General features: G+C 41.9%; 1 protein-coding gene across 1 annotated transcript in view; it reads right to left on the minus strand.

Annotated features, from left to right (window-relative positions):
- LOC126248391 (uncharacterized) overlaps nucleotides 1–25,365 on the minus strand; it is an 824,863-nt gene that overhangs the window by 423,154 nt on the left and 376,344 nt on the right. Inside the window, exon 2 of the mRNA XM_049949378.1 lies at nucleotides 17,695–17,748. Within this exon, the coding sequence (XP_049805335.1) occupies nucleotides 17,695–17,748 (54 nt within the window). The remainder of the gene's footprint in view (nucleotides 1–17,694; nucleotides 17,749–25,365) is intronic.

Genomic DNA, 25,365 nt, shown 5'->3' on the forward strand with positions numbered 1-25,365 from the left:
CACAGACATGATATGTGAATTGGACTGGCAATCATTAAAACAAAGGCGTTTTTCGTTGCGACGGGGTCTTCTCATGAAATTTCAATCACCAGTTTTCTTCTCCGATTGCGAAAACATTCTGTTGGCACCCACCTACATACGGAGAAATGATCCCCACGATAAAATAAGAGATATCAGGGCTCGCTTTTCCCGCGTGCCGTTCGAGAGAGGAAGGGTAGAGAGACAGCATGAAGGTGGTTCACTGAACCCTCTGCCAGGCACATTATTATGAATAGCAGAGTAACCACGTAGATGTAGATGTAGAAGAAGCCATCGGAGACGACGGCTCCCAAATAACAAACCTTGCTGACAAACCCGGTATTTTGTGAATTTCCTAGTACGAACGAAAATGAAAAATGAACTGTGTTTATAGTGTAATATTCCTAACAGTTCCTGCACGCTGTGCACGGCTGCTTCGCGTGTCTACAAAGCGATTTTGTAAATGTCTCTGTGGCAACACCTCTCCGTAGCTCTAGAGATGGCGATTGTTTTCGCCTACCGCCGTTTGCACTTCGCAGTTGAAGTCAGTCAGAAGCGCTACCACGCGTCAGATATTCCTTAAGCAGACTCGACTGTAAGAGTGTAGAATAAATGTATTAAAACTTCACGCATGATGCGGCGCTTTTTCACGCATCTCAGTGCTTACGAGACCATACTTCTTGAACTATGGATCGAACGCTGATATATTTGTGTAGGTGCATTCATCGACGTATGTGGATGCTGTTTGTAAAATGTGTTGCGAGTAGAGTGAGTAGCAGAGAATTAATAAAGTTAAACCGGATACACAATGCGACAGTTTTTCATTCATTCCAGTGTTTATGACGTCATATCTCCTGAGATATGACAGATGGGTGGTTCTTACCACGACAGTGATTGTTGACAGAGAGTAAGGGACATGTGTGCCAAGTGCGGTTGAAATTGGTTCTGTGGGTAAGCAGATGTGGAACATACACACAGACATACATATACATACATTCATTTTTGTGAGATGTATGGATATGCAGAAGATATCCCCGTAAAAGTTTGCCGTTGGAGTTCAGGTTGATCATTCATACAGGTTGCCCTGTTTATCCCGACCACCCCAAGTAATTTTTTGTTCAGAAGTGAAATAAAAGATCATCACACAAACGTTGTTTTAGCTACCAAGAGGACATTAACCAGCATGATTGCCTTTCTAGTAACTTCGTTCGTTACGAGGATAAGAACAGCAGCACGTCTTTTTTAAACAGCACCCTGTAATTTTTGTTTGGTTGCCCACATCCTCTCCTCCAGACCTGTTCAGAAACGTATCACAGTGTACCATTCACGTAAGCATGACGTTATTAAAAACGTAACACATAATTGACTTGACTCTCCTGTGCTAGCACACAATGGAGAGTAACCTATCTTGTCCACTTGCTGGAGCTGACAGTAAATAAATGGAAACAAAAGAAAAATGCACTCCAGCGTCATCAGTTGAAGTTTTGTGTGGGTTGAGGGTAATCCAACGAATACAAATTTGAGATACTATTCGTCTATGGTGAATGCAAGTTAGCAGAACAGCAATGACCGGCGTGTATTTTCTTTGAGTTCTCTTCGGTCATTCTCAAATCCATTATGCGGAAGAGTTACCTAACTCTGGTTACTGTGTGCTAGTACAGGAGAGTAAAAGCCAATTATGTCATACATTTTTAATAACGTCATGGTTACGTGAGTGGTACACCGTGATACGTTTTTGAACTGGTCTTGAGGAGGTGAAGTAGTTCAGCGAAGAAAAGATACAGGGTGTTCGGGTTAAACATAGAACAGTATAAAATGTAATAACTAGAAATAATTGAGAGGTTTATTCATGGTATGTTTCCACAAATGTTTTTTTTGCGCACCTAATACACGTAGATTTGCGTATCATTAGTGGCGCAACAGACACGTAGTTTGTGTTCCAGCGCCGTCCGGGGTGGCCGAGCGGTTCTAGGCGCTACAGTCTGGAACCGCGCGACCGCTACGGTCGCAGGCTCGAATCCTGCCTCGGGCATGGATGTGTGTGATGTCATTAGGCTCGTTAGGTTTAAGTAGTTCTAAGTTATAGGGGACTGATGACCTCACGTACAGTTGTGGCAAATGTTACGCCTGCAATGCTGCAAAACACTTGGAGAGAACTGGAACACAAACGGTTCAAATGACTCTGAGCAATATGGGACTTAACTTCTGAGGTCATCAGTCCCCTATAACTTAGAACTACTTAAACCTAACGAGCCTAATGACATCACACACATCCATGCCCGAGGCAGGATTTGAGCCTGCGACCGTAGCGGTCGCGCGGTTCCAGACTGTAGCGCCTAGAACCGCTCGGCCACCCCGGACGGCACTGGAACACAAACTACGTGTCTGTTGCGCCACTACTGATACGCAAATCTACGTGTATTAGGTGTGCAAAAAAAAAAAAAAAAAACATTTGTGGAAACATACCATGAATAAACCTCTCAATTCTCCAAGTGTTTTGCAGCATTGCAGGCGTAACATTTGCCACAACTGTACGAATGCGATGGCCAGAGTTGGCAGATCACGAACTGATGTCCGGTACACTTGATTCTTGATAATTCCCCACATAAAGAAATCAAGTGGTGTGTTGTCTGGTCTTTGGGGGGGGGGGGGGGGGGCGCAATCAATCTATGGGCTGCCTCTCCCAATCCAGCGGTTCGCAAAATGAAATGGTGCGCCATCTTGTTGAAAGATCATTTCGTGAGGAATTTGTGGCATAGCATACGGTTCTAACATGTCCATCTACACTGTTGTATTAACTGCAGGCTCCGCGGAGGAGAATGCTCTGATTGAGGTGTCCTTCAACAATCCATACCACATATTTGCTTTGGAGAGTCACTTTTGCTCTTTATCTCTTCGTGGGAATGGGGTTCCGTTACACATATGCGACAGTTTTGCATGTTTACCTTGCCGGAAGTATGGAGTGTAGCCTCTTTCCAGAAACAGACGAAATCGAGGAATGTTTCGTCTTCATCCATTTTAGCCAGAACTGTCTCCGCGAATGCCTTCGTCAGGCTTGATTTTGTGACGATGCTGCAGTCTGTACGCCCGAAGGTGCTACTTTTTACGGACAGCATCGCGTACTGTCAAATGAGGTAACTGTTATTGCTGCTTGCTTGTCGGATTGAGTTACAAGGGATCCACTGGAATGACGTACGGATTAATTCAACAGCAGCCTCTGAAACTGCTCGCATGGTGTGGTGGCCCGACGTCGAAAGCGAAGTTTCAATTTCAAATGAAGCCGCTTGTCCCATTTCTTGGCTGTTAGTTAATTGGGAACATCGTAAGTTGGTCGCAGGCCATACTGACGCAGGAAACTATGTTTTACCAGTGTTATAGGCTTAAGCTCCGCGAGAGAAAGCACACAGAGTAACTTCTGCTGTTGAGTCCATATGGGTACTGATGCTCAGTTACGTGCAAGAACACGGGGTACCAACTGCCGCAAGCAAATACAGAAAACAATTTGAGTTACCATACTTTTAGAAGCAAAGTCAGGAATAAATATCTCTATTACGTCTCAAGTTATTCCATTTTATATTATTATACATTTAATCCAGACACCTTGGGTTAGGTGTTAGCCTACTTCTGTTTGTACCTTTGTAACGACCAGAATTACAAGAAAGGCGGCCATGCTGGTTAACGTCTCCCTAGTAGCCAAAAAACCATTTGGTTCATACAGGGTGTTTCAGAAGTGATGGTCAATATTCAGGGAGATTACAGGAATGAACATTCGAAACAAAAAGTCAAGTAAACGTGGGTTCTAAAAGGCATACCTTAAGAACTATGAGCAATTCTTGATCTTCGATTATGTGAAACAAATCTCTTCTACTGAAAGCTCGTTGCTTTCCATATTTTGGGAGGTGGTAGTATGGACCAAAACAGGAAAAAAGCAAACATGTGCCCTAAAAAGCATACCTTAAAAGTTATGAGCAGTTTTTCATTAGAAGAGTTCTGCTTCAAAGTAGCGAAGGTATACCTTTCAAGGTATGCATTTTAGAGCACATGTTTACTGGACATTTTTTCCCGCGTGCCGTTCGAGAGAGGAAGGGTAGAGAGACAGCATATATCTAAAATCGCAATGGAAGGTATTGAGGCAGTATATGAGCCGAAAAGAGTGGGCGACAATTTCACAGCAAGAACTACAAACGCTAAAAAATCAATGCCGAAGAGAATTTTTGAGGAAATTAGGAAGAATGGAGGTTAGACAAGTACCAACAGTGCAATAACACCAGAGGACAGTGAATGCCTTTATACCAATTTTCATGCAGGGAATGCAAACAACTTATTTTGTTACTCGTGTTATGAAATAAATTATGTAATTCCGTCGTTATTGTTTATGTCTTATGTGTATGTATTATTATCATAGTAAATTCGAAACTTTTATGCTTCAGACATTGTACTGTTACCTTCGTGGAACCCTGCCATATATTATTTTGCTTCTGGACAGAAAGTTACTTGGGATGGTCAAGATAAATGGGACAGCCTGTATACCTGACGCATTTGAAAACGTAACTGGCCAGACGTGTGTGTGCATTGAAGAAAATTTTTCAGATAAAATGATGAGTATCTGAGGTCCAAACGACAACTTCAACTTTTACCAAACAGGAATGTTTGCAAAAGAAACGATGCTGTTCTCGCGAAAACCTGTAGGATAAATTTAGAGAACCGGTACTGGAGGAAGAACTGGGCGTGCGTCGCGCGAAGGCAACATCTGAATAAAATAAGAGAAACGACGACGCGAACCGAGGAATACTGTCTGTTCGGCCACTTTTCGTTTGTTCCACAGCAGGCGCGAGGCGCGGATACAGGGCAGGGTTTTGAGACGGAGGCGACTCAGTCTTTCTACCTTCATCCTCATGCTCCCCTCTCCCCCACCCACCCCCACACCGAATCGTAGTTTGCTGTCTCCATTACTTTTAACGTATCACTGTTATCTAGTATTTTAATAATAATCATATATATATATATATATATATATATATATATATATAATTAATGTAATGGGTGGTTTGCCGGTTCTACCTGCGCATCCACGAACCGCGTCGGATTAGCTGTAGGTAGCAGGTGTGCTCAGTCTGTAAGTGGGCTACTATTTCAGAACGCACGCTCATCCATGTGTGCTAGCCCATGGACGAGCACCTGGAAAGCACCCCATGTTAAACACGGCTTATTATTGATCGAGATCAGATATCTTTTGCAGAGGGAACTGCCACAGTAAGAAATAAAATTTTGGAGTAGCCACAAGTCGCATAGAAAGTCGTTTGGCAACCGGTTTCGCTCGTCAGAGGCCAAAATCTTCAGTTCTGTGGGAAATTGTAATCAATTGCAACTTCCGTACTTGCTACTCACCTATAAATTTGTAAATAAAAAGATTTCTGTTTGGTGCATATCTGTATTCACAAGATCGATGTTTGCGTGCTGGCAGCAGTCGAACGTTTCATAAGCATTGTATCGTACAGTATCGCAATGGGATGGGAGTGTTCCGGTTTCGGTAATCATTATCATATAAGAATGACAGAGAGTCATATTCAAAAATTATTGGTGGGGAAACGGATTTATATCTCTACAGTGCCGCTATGACTGTTCTTAGTTGTTGCCGCCTCGCTGAAAACTCGTATGTGTAATTTCGTGCACGTCCATTACCATTAAACAGAAGGTTATAGCCTGTCTGTAATCAGACGATCCGCAAACACGGTACCGTACAATATCGTCGTTTGGGAAGGTCATCCCAGTTGTATGCAGTTTGCATTTCAATAAGTTCGAGATCGCATGAAAACACACTTCCGTAGTTACATAAGTTTAAAAAAAATATTTCACAGGATGTTAAAATGTAGAACCTAAGGATGACCACTGCCAAATATGTGTGTATAAATTCCTACCAGGTATCCCCAGTCAGTCCCAGAATTTTTATCTGTTACTTATCATTTATTTCACGTTTCACAGTGATTTGTTGATGTGAAAAATGTCAAATTGCACCGTGGTTCGGAACCCACATTTAGTTATAAGTCCCCCTGGAACGGGCTGTGTAAGTCAGTTCAAAGGTCGGAAAAAGGCAACGGAGTACCATTTCACACTGGACCACGCCTAGTAAAGTAATGAGGTGTTCAGAACAGTCTTTGGACCGATGACTGCTTTACTTACTTAAGTTGCTACTACTCAATATATTGCACCCTAATGATCCATGGACATAAAAGGAATCATGTTGTTATGTTTGACTGGCACATCTAACCACGCTCACTTGCAATACAGATTAATTCTAATGGTGTTACTAATCTGCTGTTAACATGAAATATTTGCACTAACGTCCGTAAGAGCGGAACTATACTTTTATTCTGTTTTTTTTTTTTACTGTGTATTTTGAATGTTTTTTAAGAACCGATTCTGAATTTCAGACGCATGTGTAAGAAACGAAAAATTGCTCCTATCGGAGCACAAAAAGGCAGGCATGTTCCTGTTTAAAGGACTCTCACAGAAAAGTGGGTACCAGCTGCATCATTCTACCTTCCTAAGCACCTTCAAAAATTTTCCCAAAAATTCTGGCATGCACACTTATTCGCGTCGTTTTTAATATGTAACTCACCTCTCACTCCAAATCTCGTAACTGTAATTCGCACGCACTCACTGGTCCATAACTGTAATTCGCTCACGCCTGTCTGCTCCCACTTGCCCATTCTCACTCATTCATTCAGCCCAACACATTTTCATTATCTCCTTGAGTCTCTCTGTTACTGTCTCCTGTTTCAGTACCAGAGTCGCCTTCGTTATCGCGTTTGGGATTAAGAACCCGCTTCAATTGCATACAGCTTCTCTCTCTCCCTCTACTTTTTTTGTTAGATCAAAACAGTTGTCATGGCACTGAAACCAAATCCGCAGGTGACATTCGCGTAATGATGAGTCACGTAAGAGTAACAGACCCTAAAATGCACACTAATATTTCTTTGATATTAGTAGGTAACATTGAATATCTGTATCTCGGAAATGGATAATGATTCCGAGAGTGGGATGTTAGGAATATATCGTAAACTTCACAGTCATTTGCTGTGTATAGCAGTTTTGGAATCCGCTGCTCGGCTTTGATGCCCAAAACCACGTTTATGGGTTTTTCTCCGTAATGGACAAAGATTTTCCAAAACAGGAAGATTTGCTGTGGCTATTTATTGTTTAGATTTCGCCTCACGCCGGATTTTATGTGCGTATTTTACATGTACATGTAAGGTAACTTCTAAACTCTGTATCTCGGAAACGGAAAAAAATCAAGAAAATTTTCAAAGCTGTTCGAGATCGGGACCTTAGGAATATAACGTAAAAATTTCACCCTATTGCTGTGCATAACCATCTTGGATTCCGCGGCCCGGTTTCGGCACCATAAAACCATGTTCATCGGGTTTTCTCAGGAATCGCCCATCAACTAAATGGTGGCTCCATAAGCCCCTTAAGGCACACCTTAGCCCACAACTGGTGCAAAAAGCACCAGCCTATTTGCTCAGTTTGCGTAAAGTGGACGAAGTGTGCAGTATTCAAAGTATGAGCTTGTACTGGATTTACCCCAGTAAAAGCAGCGATTGTTTGACAAAGTTTAATGGTGTAATAGTATTCACTCGTATGTGTTGCATCAAACTCAGTGCGGTAGTTTCCCGTCAACGTCTAATCCACAGGGATCTTGCTTGCACATGACCATAGAGTTTACGGTAACTGTAGTACGTTTGCGTGTACACAACCAGATGCATTTAACGTGTGGCTGGTGGCTACTGGAAGTGTGAGTTAGTGTCGTTTATTTCGCTTAAGTCACTGCAACGCACTGTGATTTCCCAGTTCTAAGGCGCTCGCGCTCACAAGCGAAACGGACAAGAAAATGAAATTTGTATGCCACTTCTCGCTGATCCACAGTTTCATTTTATAGCTTGTAATTCTATAGATGTTCTTAGTCTCCGTGATAGTTCATTTTCTAGATTTTATCGGAGAAATTTCTAAATTGATATATACATATAACAGTGTTTGTTTGTAGTAAAATGTTCCATGGGCAGGAGGGGGAAGGGTGAGGGTCATGATACTCAAGACGCCCCATTTGCATCAGCTCCTGCGGGAGAATGGCGGAAAGTGTGAGATGAGATGCACGGTGGGCGCAAGTGTCGCTTTGCAGCCGTGGTCCAGCGACCAGCAGATAAGCCCCGGGGCGCTGCCTCTGGCAGGTCAGGGTCGCAGATCGGCCACCGTTGCATCAGCGGCCGCCGTCGCCACGGGGTTTCGCCATTTCCCGGGTCATGCGATACAGCCGGGGCTCTCACCACGTTGAGACCGAATTGTTTCACTCCTTACGCAATACTATGCTCTGCGTTTAGCATTTCTGAGAAGTTAAAATTGCGAGCCACAAAGGGACTCCGTCGCCAGCACCAGTAATGTTGTTCCTATCGAGGTAGCCTGGTGAAAATCACATACCTTTTTTCAGAGATGGCCTGCTACTTCCTTCCCATTCCTTGTTCAAACAACAAAAGATTTCCCTGCGGCTCTGTGAGACTACCAGCCCGAGAGGCCTGCCTTTCCTGTTCCATTCGCAGATGAAGAAGGGAAAAACGACTATCCATATGCCTCCGTGCGAACCCTAATTCCAATTATCTTGTTTTCGTGATTCTTACGAGGAATATAGGTAGGCAGCAGTAGACTCATTCTGCAGTCAGACTCAAATTCCAGTTCTCTACATTTTTCTCAATAGTGTTTTGCGAAAAGAATATCGTCTTCGCTCAGGGTATTCCCATTTCAGTTCGTGAAGCGCCTCCGAAATACTCGCACTTTGCTCCAACCCACCGGTAACAAATGCAGCAGCCCGCCTCTGAATTACTTCGATGCCTCCTAATCATCTTGGGGTTGAAGCTATTTTTTGTCCGTGTTTGCTTTAACAATACATATGCTTTTGGATAGGGTCCGCCTGTAGCAAAACACAATTTTGTTTTTTTGTTCCAAACATGATTCACTGCAGTTGCAGCATCAACAGTGGGCTTTTATTTTATGGCTGTTAAGCACAAAGAATGAACTTTACTCTTTGTTTACACGTAAATACTAGTTTTTAAATCGTAATTGCAGATTTTCGAAGAAAGGCATAAAATTATGAATTCATACCTTTTCACCACATGGTGTGGTTTTCCCAATGCGCTATGTTTTTACAGTGACTGATTTCCTTCGTCTACAGCCTCATACCACTTAGTGTAGACAATATTATTTATGTAAAATTACGATTTGGAGACTGTCACGGTTATGCCTGAAATTAATTTATTCTATGTGGAAGGTTGCGTGTGCGTGTGTGTGTGTGTGTCTACTTACATTATGTTTCACTTACGTTTTCTGTTTTTCTCATCTTCTTCATTGTGTTGTTAAGCTGTCACTGTCACTGTTTCACTGTTTACCAGCTGTAAAAACAAAATGGCGGACAGTGGAACAGTTGAAGGTGTTCTGTATCTCTCAGAAGTGTGTGTGTGTAAAGGGAGGGGGCGGGGGAGGAGAGAGAGAGAGAGAGAGAGAGAGTAGGTTTAAGGATTTTTCATTAATCCTTAAACCTTCTCTCTCTCTCTCTCTCTCTCTCTCTCTCTCTCTCTCTCTCCCCCTCTCTCTCCCTCTCTCTCCCTTTACACACACACACACACACACACACACACACACAACCTTCCAATAGAATTAATTAGTTTCAGGCATAGCCATAACAGTCTCCAAATCGTAATTTTTGCTTAAATAATTCTGTCTTCACTAAGTTGTATGTGGTTGCAGGTGACGAACTGTGAAAGAAATCAGTCACTGTAAAAACATAACACATCAGGAAAACCACACTATGTGGTAAAAAGGTATGAATTCATAATTTTAAATCTTTTTTTGAAAATCTGTAATTACGAATTAAAAGCTAATATTTACGTGTGTACAAACAGTAAAGATCATTCTTTATGTTTAACAGCTATAAAATAAAAGCCCACTGATGATGCTGCAACTGCAGTGAAACATGTTTAGGAAAAAAACAAAATTGTGTTGTGCTGAAAGCGGATCCCATGTCTCCGTTTAATCCAATATGGTGGGATACCAAGTACTCGAGCGGTACTCAAGAATGGGCCGCATTACTGTTCTGTACTTGGTCCCGTTTGTAGATGAGCTAAACTTCCCTAGAATTCTCCCAATAAACCGAAATCGACCATTTTCCTTCCCTACTATTGACCATACGTCCTCGTTTCATTTCATATCGCTATGTAACGCTACTGCTAGATATTTAATTGTTATGACTGCGTCAAGTCAAGCAACACACCACCAGTACTATCTTCGAATATCACACTACCGATTTTCCCACTCATCTGCATTAAATTAAATTTTTCTACCTTTAGAATAATTTGCCATTCATCACGCGGTCACTCGGCGACGATACTTTCCCGTACACGTCATCAGCAAACAGCCGCAGGCTTCTGCTCAGCCGGTCCTTCAGCTCATTTATTCATACAGAGCACAAGAGCAGTCGGATCACACTTTCTTGGCCACTCCTGACGCTATTCTTGTCTCTGACGAACACCCGCCGTCCAGAACTATGTACTGGCTTCTACAGGGCGTCTGATAACTTCAAATGGTTCAAAAGGCTCTAAGCACTTTGGGACTTAACATCTGAGGTCATCAGTCCCCTAGACTTATCACTGCTTAAACCTAACTAACCTAATGACATCACACACATCCATGCCTGAGGCAGGATTCGAACCTGCGACCGTAGAAGCACCGCGGTTCCGGACTGAAGCCCCTAGAGCCGCTCGGCCACATCTGATAAGTCAATCCCTATTTTTAAATAGTTATAATTTCTTTGTTTATGAACCAATTTTCTTTTAACTATCTTTGTTAGAGACAGCACTCCTTGAGGTTGTGTTTCATACAATTTTTTCTTTTGTTTCAGTTGGAAAATACCTCGTGTGTTGACTGTGGAAGAACGGGCCAAAACAGCAACTCGTTATGAGGTCTGGGGATCTGTAATGCGAGTACTAAAGTGTTGGAGGGCTAAACAAGGGATCCATGCAACAATGGATGCAAAAACAGATAAAAATAGCCATTCCTAATTATTGAAACAGGGAGTGTCGCCGATGCAAGAAGATCACGAAGACCACCAACTTCGAGGACACCAGAGAATGTTGACCGAGTTCCCGAAATATTCACGACGGCCTTACGAAATCATTACGTCAAGGATCTCGTGGAAGTGGTCTTTCACGTTACGTAGTTGCAACGATTCTTAAGAAAGGTCTCACTTTTACGCCACGGAAGGCACATTATGTGCAGCAATTGTTTCCTGATGACTGTGAAACAAAAGTGGTTCAAAGAAAATTGGTTCTTAATTAATGAAATTATGTTTGTTTACAAACCGGGAGTAACTTATCAGTCACCTGTATTACTTCATAAGTCTTCGAGCAACTCACATGTCAGGAAACCTACTTCGTATGCTTGGACCTTTGTTAACAGTCTGTGTCCATCATAGTGGAATATAACAGTTCTTTGCGGTGCCTGCCCACAGTGCACAGTGCAGCTCTGTTTGGACTGACACGAGACGATAGGTTGGATGGTTAAGCCAGAGGAGGAGCCGTGGCGAGTGCAGCGTGGCTGGGACGGGGGACACGGAGCAAACAGCTGCCGAGGTGCTGCCCAGCTGTGGCGCCGCCCCGTTATGCAACACATGTCTGTCTGCAGGGGCACCAGCACTGCGCCCGTAACTGGAGCATGCAGCAACGGCCCCACCACCCAACAACACGGAGAACCATCTCAAGAGCACAGCATCCACAGCTGTAACTCTTCTGAAGTGACAGGATCTCTATGCGACTCCCGAAGGCAGCCAGAAATCTTTGTAATAGCGATCTTCAGTTTTAATTATTCAAAGAATTACCAGCCAGAGGTGTTCAAAGTGCTTAGGGGCGTAGGACGTCAAACGGGCCGATTTGGAGCAGGAGAGGCGCCACAGGACATTTTAATTTCCAATTTTACAAATAAATTCATAAAAATTTGCCAGCAAGACCAGGAAAAATTTAGGATTCACTCTCGTAGCAGTGGAAGTTCAAAAACATTACAAAATAAAAAATTTTTACGCGTGAAATTTCTTCATTTTTTCACTCATTTTTGGCTGCATTTGTTGCTATAGGTACACTTTTCTTCATAAATAAGGGAGAGACTTCGATGAATTCTGCACAGCATGCAAACCATTGCTATTTGGGGAGCAAAATAACTGATGATGGTCGAAGTAGAGAGGATATAAAATGTAGACTGGCAATGGCAAGGAAAGCGTTTCTGAAGAAGAGAAATTTGTTAACATCGAGTATTGATTTAAGTGTCAGGAAGTCGTTTCTGAAAGAATTTGTATGGGGTGTAGCCATGTATGGAAGTGAAACATGGACGATAACTAGTTTGGACAAGAAGAGAATAGAAGCTTTCGAAATGGGGTGCTACAGAAGAATGCTGAAGATAAGGTGGGTAGATCACATAACTAATGAGTAGGTATTGAATAGAATTGGGGAGAAGAGGAGTTTGTGGCACAACTTGACTAGAAGAAGGGATCGGTTGGTAGGACATTGTCTGACGCATCAAGGGATCACCAATTTAGTATTGGAGGGCAGCGTGGAGGATAAAAATCGTAGAGGGAGACCAAGAGATGAATACACTAAGCAGATTCAGAAGGATGTAGGTTGCAGTAGGTACTGGGAGATAAAGAAGCTTGCACAGGACAGAGTAGCATGGAGAACTGCATCAAACCAGTCTCAGGACTGAAGACCACAACAACAACAACAACAACATGCAAACCATACTTATTGGTGTATGGAACTCTAGAATTTATTTAATTTATGAAGAAATGAATGTGCTGTTACATTTTAAACGTCATGTTTAGAAAAAACTAAAATTGTATAGTTAGTTATCTGAATTTCTACCACAGTTTTCAATAGATTTGGAAAATTCTCGAGTTTCATACACCTGTAAGTATGGCGTTTTATGCTGCTTAAAATTCATCGAAGAATCTTTCTTACTTATGAAGAAAAGTGGACAGATAGCAACAAATGTAGCCAATAGTAAGTGAAAAAAATGATGAAATTTCACACGTAAAAAAAAAAAAATTATTTTGTTGTGTTTTTGAACTTCCTCTGCTGGAGTGTGAATCCTGAATCCTTCATCTTCATGCTGATTGATTTTTATGAATTTATTTGTAAAAGTATAGACAGTGGAAATTAAAATGTCCTGTGGTTCCTCTCCTGGTCCGAGTCGGCCAGTTTGACGTCCTACCCCCATTAATTTGCGGGCTTTTATTAATTGTGTTCCTTCATTTCGTTTTTAAATACCTCTTGCTTTAATCCATGTTCACGCGTCTTGTTAGTTCCTAGGCAGGTACACGAAGACCAATAAAGTCTAGTGACATAAGTCTAGTTGGTGTATCTACAATTCGGTCTGAATTACACTTAAGCATTTAACCAAGGAGGACAGCGGCGAGGTTCTGTATTGAAATGACATCCAAATACGGGCCGTGTACGGCGTGGTGTTCTCATATGTAATGTCGTTTGTTGTGGCTCTATTTTATGTGAATGTTAACAGAGAGAGAGAGAGAGAGAGAGAGAGTTTTTAAGACGGATGACTTTCGAAGCACGGTACAGAACTGGGTTTCCGTTAATCCATCCAAATATTAGGGAATTGGAACTCATCACATACCGGTATAATGATCTTTCGGTATATTCATATACATACGAATTGCCTTTTGTTCAATTATTTCACGCGTCGTGGCTCTTTGTATCTCGTGTTTCATGCATATATGTTGTGTGTGTCTTGGTGACTTAACTATGCATTGAATAGAATTACATGTATTTCTACTTAAAGCTTTTAAAAGTTATACGCAATGCCTTGCCATTATTTGCAAAATTTGATGTGTTGTTGCCGGAGCTTCCACATAATGTTCATTCTGTCTTCAGCAAAGACAGCAGTTTTCCTGAACTATCATTGCGATCTTTAGATAACGACAGTGAACAGCAAGCTTCGGCTCTTTTTTTTAGCATCGCCTTTCAGAACAGAAGGCAGGTTTGCGGTTGGAGTTTGCAGAACGTGTTCGCACCTCGTCACTTTATAAATAACGTGTGTGCCTTGTGCTAGTGACCGTTCAGAATTTTTAGGTAATACAGCTAGGCTAGCATTTGAGGCAGACATGCTCACTGCAACTATCTTTACTACAAGCCGAGTTACTTACACACTGTAAATGCTAGACCATCAGAACTTGATACGTTTGTGGAAACCACTTAAATAGTCTATTAGTGCCATTATTATTGCTCTGCAAAAGAAATAGACTTCCCCTACTCTTCACTGATGATTTTACTCTGTAACCTTTGGAGTCTCACAGCGTTATCTAATTATTTATTGGTCTTAACATTATATATCAGAGGGTATTTTAATACAGGGCATATTTCAGGATACATTCTTGCGACTAAAGCAGATACAGGCGGCATAGTTCATGAATGGACTGACTGCAGCTTACCAGGTACATTTAATTACGAACCCAAACAATCGCCTCGTATTTGCAAAGTGTTTATTGAGCGACGTTCTTCCTTGAGGTGCATTTAGATGTACTGAATACTGTAGCGAGAGGTAAGACATAAAATATTCTTAGGCGACACGAAAACCTGTTAAGAAAGTCACCGTGACTTACATTTCACATGCGCTGTTGCCAGCGAAACAGAATAACCTCCCTAACCAGTTTTCCTGTCGCTCTGCTGTATGGGCAACCGAGTGGAGTACGGTGACGAGAGTTTAGTGTCGTTGAAATCCGCTGATAAGAAGGTGCACAGAGAGAGCATTCGGCGGTAAACTGTGCTCCGCTATTAAAACGTTACACAGGAGCGAGTGCGTAATACTGTCTCTGTCTCTCTCTCTCTCTCTCATCGCTCTCTTTCTCATCCACAAATACACAGAGAGCGAATAGGCGTCTTAATGGCTCGTAAAAGCTGCCGGACGTGTCTGTTTAGCGGAGCATTTTGCGTCCACCTGCTGGAATTCGCGAGAAACGGCGGAGTTGCCGCTATGACGTATCGGCACGAGGCAGAGTGAGTCGACATTAACCACTTGAAAAGAACTGATACTGTGAACTTAAATTATGAAGCGCAACACTTTCTACGGTGCACTGGTCGTTAAATTTCCCACAGCTTGTAAATATTTCAAAGGACGACCTGTATGTTAATAAATAGTTTTTATTCAAGCATTAGCTTATCCTGGTAATCACAATATTATTTAAGATTCATTTATTTCCTTTCTAAACTAAAACGTTATTGAAGCAGCTCATAAACAGCGTACAGCGCATGCAGCGCCCTACTAACGCTAAGGCTTTTTTAAGTCACAAGTTTGATACTGTGTTTTTTGAATGCTTATCTTGCGTTATTCTTCGGACAATAGTTTTTCTTAGATTTCTTTTGTTATGTGCCGTTTCAGGTACTTTATTTTGTACTCTCTTACTTCGCTGATGACAAACCTTCGCGGCATCGCATTTCAAATGCTTCCAGCTTCTTTTCAGGTTTTCTGCGCTTCACTTTTACTTCCATTCATGCAGACATCGTCTCACATACAATCCCTTACTAATATTTGACACCAATCTAGTTGATTCTTATTCATTTAAGAGATGCCTTCAGGCGTTAGTGGGGTTGTACCGAGGCTCATTATTGAAAAATGCTTCAACGTCGACTAAAATAAGAACCGAGCACAGAAGATGCTCATATGATAGGCGACAAATGTGTGATACAAAGAAGTCGTATATAATACTGACATTAAATTTTCAGCCGCGTGGGTAATACCTCAAATGATGCAAACTATATTCTTTCTCCTTGAAATACCATTTCTTCTCTAACGGACAGTACTGACAGTACGATGTTTACATTGCTACATCGCAGTGAATAATGTCAACACAATGGAAGGAGTTATCATTTTTACTTTGCAACGGAACATTACTGCAGCCCAGCAGACGAGAACTCACGTTCAAACTTGAGTTATTCGAGAGTGTCACTGGTAAAATTAAAATATACGCTTATAGTGGTATGCTGCAACTATTGTACGAAGATTTTCTGTGTATCACATTGACAGAATCATTTGAAGACTGTCTTCAGTTTTGTTCAGTGTGCCTCATATGTGTGTGAAATCTTATGGGACTTAACTGCTAAGGTCATCAGTCCCTAAGCTTACACACTACTTAACCTAAATTATCCTAAGTACAAACACACACACCCATGCCCGAGGGAGGACTCGAACCTCCGCCGGGACCAGCCGCACAGTCCGTGACTGCAGCGCCTTAGACTGCTCGGCTAATCCCACGCGGCTGTGCCTCACAGTTTCGGAAGGTTGTCTAATATGGCTTTCAAAGGTAATATATTATAATCAACCAGGAAAGAGCTAGACAGAATAAAATGGTATGAATTTTCTTATTGCTATTCTTTCAGTTACAATGCTGTAAGTACCAGCCACTTCACAATTCACCAGAATCAAAAACATAATCTCCAAAATTTATTATTGTGACCTACAGAGATTTAAGCAGCACTGTTGAATGGACCACTTACAATTTCTAATTATTTCTTTTTTAACTAAAGTTTAAAAACTGATAACTAATTTCTGTTTATACCGAAACCGATGCTGCGCATTCATTATTTCGATTTTTATTTCGAGCTCTGGAGACGTTATATACGACATTAACATTAACAGCTGTATTTTATAGCGAATATACATAATTATAGAGCCGAACAGTGTTGTATACGAACGCAGTTGGTGGTAACGTATTTTAAGGTACGTCACAAGTAAAAAATGCAGAGCGCTTAAACTAAATTTCCTGTCAAAATTTGCTAATAAGTAGTGAAGTGATCAGAGAAAGCGCTCATAGTTACAGAAAATGAGTTAAACTTGAAGAAAAACAGTTGAATATCTTCTCGACTGACACGCAAGAGATAAATCAGATGCTGGAGCAAATACTTGATATCTGCGGCATATTGATGGTCGTCGTCAGAACAACAGAGTAGTGACGTCAGTGTGTACTATACGACACGTTGGCGTTAACTCACAAAACGAATTCGGTAGTAGGAAAACAGCAGATGATAACAGAATGTGAACAACTTGGAACAGTGATAATTCACAGCAGTTATTACGACATGAGACAGACTGCGGAGAAAAGTTAAGGAGGCACTATATGAAGTCCATCATTGAAAATGGGGGGAGGAGGAGGACGTCGCTTACAGATGGACACAAATAGTATACGACAATGTAGTGGGTTATGTTGTTTACAGTTCTTAGGCAACGCTACTTCTGGTTTCAGTTTTACTACTCTATTTCGTAAAGCATACCGTTACATACCTATCAGTATCCAGTGGAATAGATTATTTATTGGTGATATATAATATTTTTTAAAAAAGTAACTTCGTAGTTAAAGGCCACTGTGTCCTCAGTAAAAATCCAATTGAAATTCATGGTCATTGTACCATGCTTGAAATTACCTATCTGTCCTTATTAGATGCGCCTGTTTGTTGGCTACCAGCGATACACCGCTACGTTGCGTGTTGCATAACCAAACTTCGTCAGGCGCTTCCCGAATGTCCGCCGTATTTAACGTCGATTCTGTATCGCTAGTAAGCCAAAGAAGTAACTTACCTGTATCATTCCTTTGGGTTTGCTCTTTCGTATCCTCGGGTTCTCCAGACATAGCTGTAACAAACAGAGAGGAATGTTAGGATTATGCGAGTGTAGAGAGAGTAAAATGGTAGAGAACACGTTGATAGAATGTAGGTAATAGCATATGTTGACGCATTGTGAGCATATAAAATAAAACCAGAACATGTTATATTCGACATTAAGGTTAACAGCTATAATTTACAGCGAATACACATAATTATAGCAGCGAACAGTGTTGTATACGAAAGGTAATTTGGGGTAATGTATTTTCAGAGATATGTCACAACTAAAAATGCAGAGCGCTATAAACTAAACTTCCAGTCTAAATTTGCTAATAAGATGTGATCAGAGATAGCAGTCATAGTTACAGAAAACTGAGTTAAACTTGAAGAAAAGCAGCTGCGTATCTCCTCGACTGACAAGCAAAAGGCAAATCAAATGCTGAAGCAAATACTTGAAATAACTTTAGTAACAGAGAAACACTGGCGGGGCAGGACGAAAGCCAGCGCACAGTAGTTGAGTGGTTGATATTCTGCGGCGGATGGGGCGGCGGCAGGCGCGTTAGGCGTGTTTGGATGCCGTCCGACACGGAAACACCCCGGGGCCCCCAGACCACTGGCAGTGCCTGCTGACAGTTACACGACCCGCCGGGTCACGCTACGAATCATAAGCACTCGCCTGCAGGCGGACTTCGCTAACCCTCCAGCTGTAGGCGCTCTTGCTCTTGCGATCTACATGTCGTGCCACTCAAGTACTCACGGATCTTTTTTGTGCGGCATTGTGACTTCCATTTGTTCTCGAATATAATGACTGATGTTTCCACATCCACTGTTTGGATATTTTTGTTGACAAGACCAGTTTCGACGTCGTAAATCTCATTCGCAAATTTTTGGGTATCATTTTGTCGTAAGCCAAAAATTCAACATCAGGGGAATGCAGTATAGCTAACGTGCCATCTACAATTAATGTTACGATCATTAATATAATTTTATGTACTGAAACGAACTGCGCCTCCATATTATTTTCATGAAGTGTGCGAGTGAAATTTTCAAACAACTGAGAGCCTCTGACTGCTATATGATATTTTATGATGGATTATCCGGAAATGCGTAATATTAAAGTCATTCATTCATCGACTGATGAAGTTTTACTAAGTGGCTTATTCAGCAGTGTACCGTTGTGAAGATGCCAAGCTCTTTCCTTTCTTCATCCATTTCTTCCTATTCTGCGTCTATTACCGCACCCCCCCCCCCCCCCTCCTTCTAAAATTTCCTGCCCTTCACTTCGTTGTACTATTGGTTCAAATGGCTCTAATCACCATGGGACTTAACATCTGAGGTCATCAGTCCTCTAGAACATAGAACTACTTAAACCTAACTAACCTAAGGACATCACACACATTCATGCCCGAAGCAGGATTCGAACCTGCGACCGTAGCAGCAGCGCGGCTCCGAACTGAAGCGCCTAGAAACGCTCTGCCACAGCGGCCCGCCGCTGTACTATTAACTATTGTACGATGCCATAAGACTCGTTAAATCAATCTTTCTTTGCACTAACTGATTTTCTAGTTCTTATTTCTGCGTTAACGGAATATAATATTTCATGTACTATGTTAGCCGATCATTTCATATTTAATAATTTTCTGTTTAATCAAATTTCAAGCACTTTCAAGCCCTTATTTTCTGATTTTCTACTAGCCGTATTTCAATATCAAACTTGCAGTTTCTTAAACTAGTTTCTCATTTTCAGGCCAATATTTCAGATTAAACACCACCAGTTTTCTGGAGAACGCTTTCTTAAACTTTAAAAGTAGCTCTTATTTCGATAATGGGTTTTATTCTTATTTAATAAATGGTAGAATTATTTCAGTTCTTTTACAATAATATATAGCTGCATTGTTTTGTAATTTGCTATTATTCCATCATATCGCTTGATGTTTTCAGCTGCCTTTCAGCTGTCTGCAGTTCGCATTCGGTTTGGGGTCAAAAGCCGTAATTTACGATGCTACAGCGCCGACATGATTGCAACTACATTCAGATGAGAGATATTCATCATCAACTGAAAATGTATGTGCTCTATACATTGCTTATAGCGTCCTCAAAGCGCACGTTATGTGTCCTCTATCATGGACGATGAGTTGTAATGGGTTAACAGACAATTTTGCAGCGTCGTCTCCCTGTAAGGGAAGTAGTTCCCTATACGCACGGTACGGAATTGCTCTTGAAGAAACAATCGTAGAATTTCTTCGAGAAAATGTGTGTTGTCGCTGAGTATCGCGTTTTTTGGTGCAGTCATGACGAAACAATTCTGCAAATGTTGCTGTGATATATTGCGCATCCTGCTCAGTCTACCTTTACTTCCTTCCGATAGGTACTTTTCGGAATTTATAAACAATCAAGTACCACGGGAATAAGACGCCAGCTGTCGCGAGGTAGAACTTGAGGTTTGCGTGCTACTGTGTGTGTTTTCAACAGTGTTCAACGGAGAGGTACAACGGTGAAGGAAGTTCATATTGTGAAAGGCAAATAAAGGTACTTGTTTTTATTCCTATACAAATCTATTATTTTTCGTGCCTTACGAATAAAGTGTCAGTTTCTGCTTTTGAATCGATCGTCCCACCGAACGTCTTACAGCGAAAAAGATGTCAGTGATGCAGATGAGTCAGTCAACGACTACCGATAAAAATTTATATTACACAAGAACTATGTGGTGAGTTTACAGTTATACGACTAATTTTGCGAGATGGTTTGCTGCATCAATCAAGAATGGTTAACAGTTACCGAGAAGGCATGAAATGAAATGGCGACAGATGGGGCAACATTCGCAGTAGCTTACCGGAGCATCTTATTTCTTCAATGCTACCGATGGATAATTATCTAGCCTCAGTTTGTAAGTGGTTACTTCGCAGATCTTTTAAGACAACGAATGAAGCAGATAATAAATAAATAAATCTACCTTCGTATTAGAGTGACGTGAAGAAAGTCTTCTTTTCACAATAGAAAACTCACAATATGAAAGGTGCATCACTCATTCATCACAATTAACCCCAATAAAGTTTATCAGTCACCCAAAACTTGCATATATTCCTGGGTTTCAACTCAAAGGCAGGCATCATTTTGACTCCTCTAATGTGCATCGCAAAAGCCATCGAACACACGCCGTAAACTGTGTTGTAAATGTGTCCCACATCTGACTCTCTACTCCGCAAGCAATACGGTAGTGTGTAGCTGAGGGTTCACTGTAAAGCAGTGATACTTTTGTCACCTAGCAGACGGCGAGAGGGAAAAACTGTTGTCGGTTCCCTTCAGTATAAGTCTGAGTTTTCTTACGTTATTCTATTTTATGGTGTGGCGTTTATAGGTACCTGATCTTTGAACTGTCGTTGTGACGACACAGACTCCAGACAACGGTGATGGCATGCAGTGTAAACAGAACAGGAACCTTGGTGAATTGTCAAGTGACTTTCACGAGCACGCCGCCACACAAATGGCGGGCAAACAATAGATGGAGATAGCGGACGGCGTGGAGATAGCTAACTCATATGGCTGTCAAACGAAATTACGTAAGAAGATTAGTTAGTCATCAGCTGCGCTGTGTACCTGTTTCCTCCTCACATTTTTCTTATATCCAAATAATTTTTCTTTGTTTCTTACGTTGAAATGAATTTAGCAATTCTTGAGAGAAAAAACGATTCTAGAGTGGGAAAGTTCCTTGAAGCATAAAACGCTAATAGCAACCGACTTTACAGCACAAACTCCTCTTCGATTCACCAGACCGCCCTCTCTGTCCCTCCCTCTTTCTCTCGCGCAGTCCGGAACCGTGCGACTGCTACGGTCGCAGGTTCGAATCCTGCCTCGGGCATGGATGTGTGTGATGTCCTTAGGTTAGTTAGGTTTAAGTAGTTCTAAGTTCTAGGGGACTAATGACCACAGCAGTTGAGTCCCATAGTGCTCAGAGCCATTTGAATCATTTGAACCCTCTTTCTCTCTCTTTTCCATGTAAGAAGTGACAGACTATAATTTCGATACGGATTCGCGTTCCCATCGTGTTGATGTAGTAAATGTAAAATGGCGCAGACAAACAACAAATGGAAAATGTTGAGTTAGGTGCTTCGATTTGCAGCGTTGACGCCACGACTGGATGTTTGTGAAGTTCATCATTGCACTGAAACGTTGAGTTATTTTGGATGGTTATGTAAATGAACAGGTGTTTGAGGAGTTTTCGGTGCCTAAGAGAAAAGTCGGATTTAATCTACGAAGGGGCAAAATATAGCTATTTGCGCCACTTACTTCTCCTTACCCATAACATTCTAAGCTATCAGTCCCGTACTCAGCCGATGATCGTTGGGGCCAAAGTCTTGTTACCTCTCACCAACAGGTTACAGAGTATCACGTACGTTATGCGACTTGTGGATGGCTTATGAGTGCTTGTACAGTGTAGTGTAGTGTTCATGTTGTTATGACTGTATGGAAACGAGAGGGTGAAACGTGGTGCTACACATAGCGTACTTCTCTCGAATATCACCAAAGAGACTGCCAGGCTCCGTCTGATGGACTGATCACCATCTACAATATCATTTACCCTCACTCAGTAGAAGTTTGTAACTTGAGCAAGAACATTGGCTCGAAGTCTGGTGATCAAGAACTGTACACCATTACGTCTTCTCGTCGACCAAATACTGGCGATGAGAATTTCTGACACGAAGAGAGTTCGAAGCAGTTACCTCAGAGTCAAGCGCCACAACAGAGGCGTGCGTTAGTGACTTCGATTATGGAGACATGCCATAATATTTCACAGATAAAAAAAAATTTCGTTTGACTAGGGCCTCCCGTCGGGTAGACCGTTCGCCGGGTGCAAGTTTTTCGATTTGACGCCACTTCGGCGACTTGTGCGTCGATGGATGTGAAATGATGATGATTAGGACAACACAACAGGAATCGAACCCGGGCCCTTAGAATTGACATTCTGTCACGCTGACCACTCAGCTACCGGGGGCAGACAATTCCACAGCTTAAACTACTCAGTTTCGTACCAGGCCGCTCGACTGGGTAAATTGTATTTGTCTACTCTTTTCCGTTCGACAGGCAGGAGTACAAGTACAGTGGCCTTCTCCATCAGTAACGTAAACTCCATCGAATAATGCCATATTACCGCCTTGAGCTGCTAATAAAATATTTTATTTATACTAGCTGTTTCAGTCATTTTGACCATCTTTATGTTTCTACATACCAAAAATAATACATAAGTAACATTATAAGCTTAAACTATCACGAATATTTTCCTGATGTGAATGTTAACAACAAAGTACAATAATTAAATTTCACGTACACACATAAAGGTATTCAAAGCATGACGTTAGGCGAAATACAAAATTATTGTCTGAATTATACACTGAAAATATCACTTAAGCATACCGTAACACAGTGATGTGAGTTATTATGAAAACCACATATCATAAAAATGTAAATGGTTTACATATGTACAGAGTTACCTGTTATCAAATCGTAATATACATTACATAGTATATAAAAACTGAAGACTGTAATTTATATTACTATATGATAACAGGTTACACTGTACAAATGTAAACAATTTACGTTTTTGTGATATGTAGTTTTCATAATGACTGACACCACTGGATTATGGTATACTTCAGTGGTATTTTCAGTGTAACGTGGCGACAATGATTTTATATTTCGCCTAACGTCACGCTCTTACTATTTACGTCTGTGTTGTTGTTAACATTTACATCAGGTAAAGAGCAGTGACAGTTTAAGTCTGCAGTGATACGTATTATTTTTGGAATATAGCATCCTGATGATGGTCAGACGACTGAAACTGTGAAAGGTGGCTACACTGAGCCACAGCGCCAGAGATCGCTAGAGAGCATTGTTCCGCCGCCTCCACGGGAAGTCATTATTGAGATGTGCTAGAAGTCACTGCTTGGCGAGAGCTCGTAGTAGTCAGTTGGTGTTCAGATGTGCTAGTAGGGAGTGCTTGCTGAGATGTGATACTGAAAGGTTCTTGTTCAGATGTGGTAATAGCGAGGCGGTGTGGAGATATATTGTAATTATGAGAGTGATTTTGGTCAATATATGAAGGTAACGAAACTTGATTTATTTTTCATTATTTCCATGTTTTAAATAATGTGTCATTACAGGTTCAGTCAACAAAGCATCTGGCTTGGGTTCTTGGATTAGAGTGTAATTGTGGTTCTCTTGAGTAATTATGGTATTTGTATTTTCTTTAATTAATTCAGTATAATGTTATTTAAAAATTGTTGTGTTGTTGAAGAAGAACCGTGCCAGATGCGTACGTTGAGTCACACTCCCACACACAGAACAGTTACTCTTGTGCTTGTTGTTGCGTTGTTTTTATAGTTGCTGGGGGCTTAATTAATTAACTGTGTTAATGAAAATTTCCATTTCATTCTTTGTTATTGTTCTAAGCAGTCAGATTGCGTAACAATAACAGTCAGGGCCAACCGTTACGAGACTTCGTAATCGGACAGACAGCTACTAAAAAAAAAAAAAAAAATTAAAATTATTTGCATTAATATTTTTATTAAGCCCCCATGCAACTGATTGCGTAAATAAAGTATTTTACCAGCAGCTCAAGGCGGTAATATGACATTTTTCAAATATATGAGGACTGTGGGGCATCACCTCATGAAAATACTTGAAAACACCGTTCACATGCCATAGCGGCCCCGTCGGTTCCAACCGACCGCCGGATGATCCTCCTCCAATGGCGTCATTGCATGCGGCATGGAGGGGCATGGAGTCAAATATCGCTCTCTCGGCCGTTGTCAGTTTTCGCTTCCTGGAGGCGCTACTACTCGGTCAAGTAGCTCCACAACTGCCATCACGAGATTAAGCGCATCCCGTTCCAGACCTCAGACCAAGGGAAAATCCGTGGCAATACCGGGAATCGAACCCGGGTGCTGCGCAATGCAGTCAGCTGCGCTGACCACTCAGCAACGGAGGCGGACTTTCTGCATCGGTACCATTCTCTAAATGTGAAGGTATCTTTTAAGAAAGTTGTTTATACGACTTTGTTTCTCGTTTTCGTATTATCAATTACTGAGGTATGCTACAAACTCGTCGAGAAGGAAACGTCTTATCTCAGGGCGCCTCCAAACAATAAACACTTGCCGATTAGATTTGGAGGATATCGCCCGGTTTTATCACATTCGTACTCGACTATTTCCCGTTGGCCACAGTACAAACTTCGAAACCGCTGCGTGCATTTATTTTCTTACGAAATGCTGCACGTCTGAGACACGTGATTAAAAGGACAGAAGCGCAGGTGAGACGGGTACCTGCGAAGTTTCGTCAGCGCGCCCGCGTGGCCCGGCACACGGAGCTGGCGGGCGGCGAGCGAGGATGCGGCCGGACGCCGTCCTCATACACAGCGGCTCATCGCGGGCCGCGGGTGACGTCACGACCTGTCAGCTGGGAGCGCTCGGGCGCGACCGCGGATGCGCATGCGCCAGCTGTGTCTTGGTGTGGGCCGGTGGAGTGGGGGAGGGGGGAGGGAGGCGGCGCGTGGTGGCTGGACTGCCGTGACTGGAGCAAAGGCCGGCACAGCGAGGAACGTCTGGTCTGCCTGGCTGACCAGGCGTGTCATCGCAGCGTGTCAGTGGAGGCA

Source organism: Schistocerca nitens, chromosome 1, assembly GCF_023898315.1.
Source record: "Schistocerca nitens isolate TAMUIC-IGC-003100 chromosome 1, iqSchNite1.1, whole genome shotgun sequence".
In the NCBI taxonomy this organism is placed as follows: Eukaryota; Metazoa; Arthropoda; class Insecta; order Orthoptera; family Acrididae; genus Schistocerca; species Schistocerca nitens.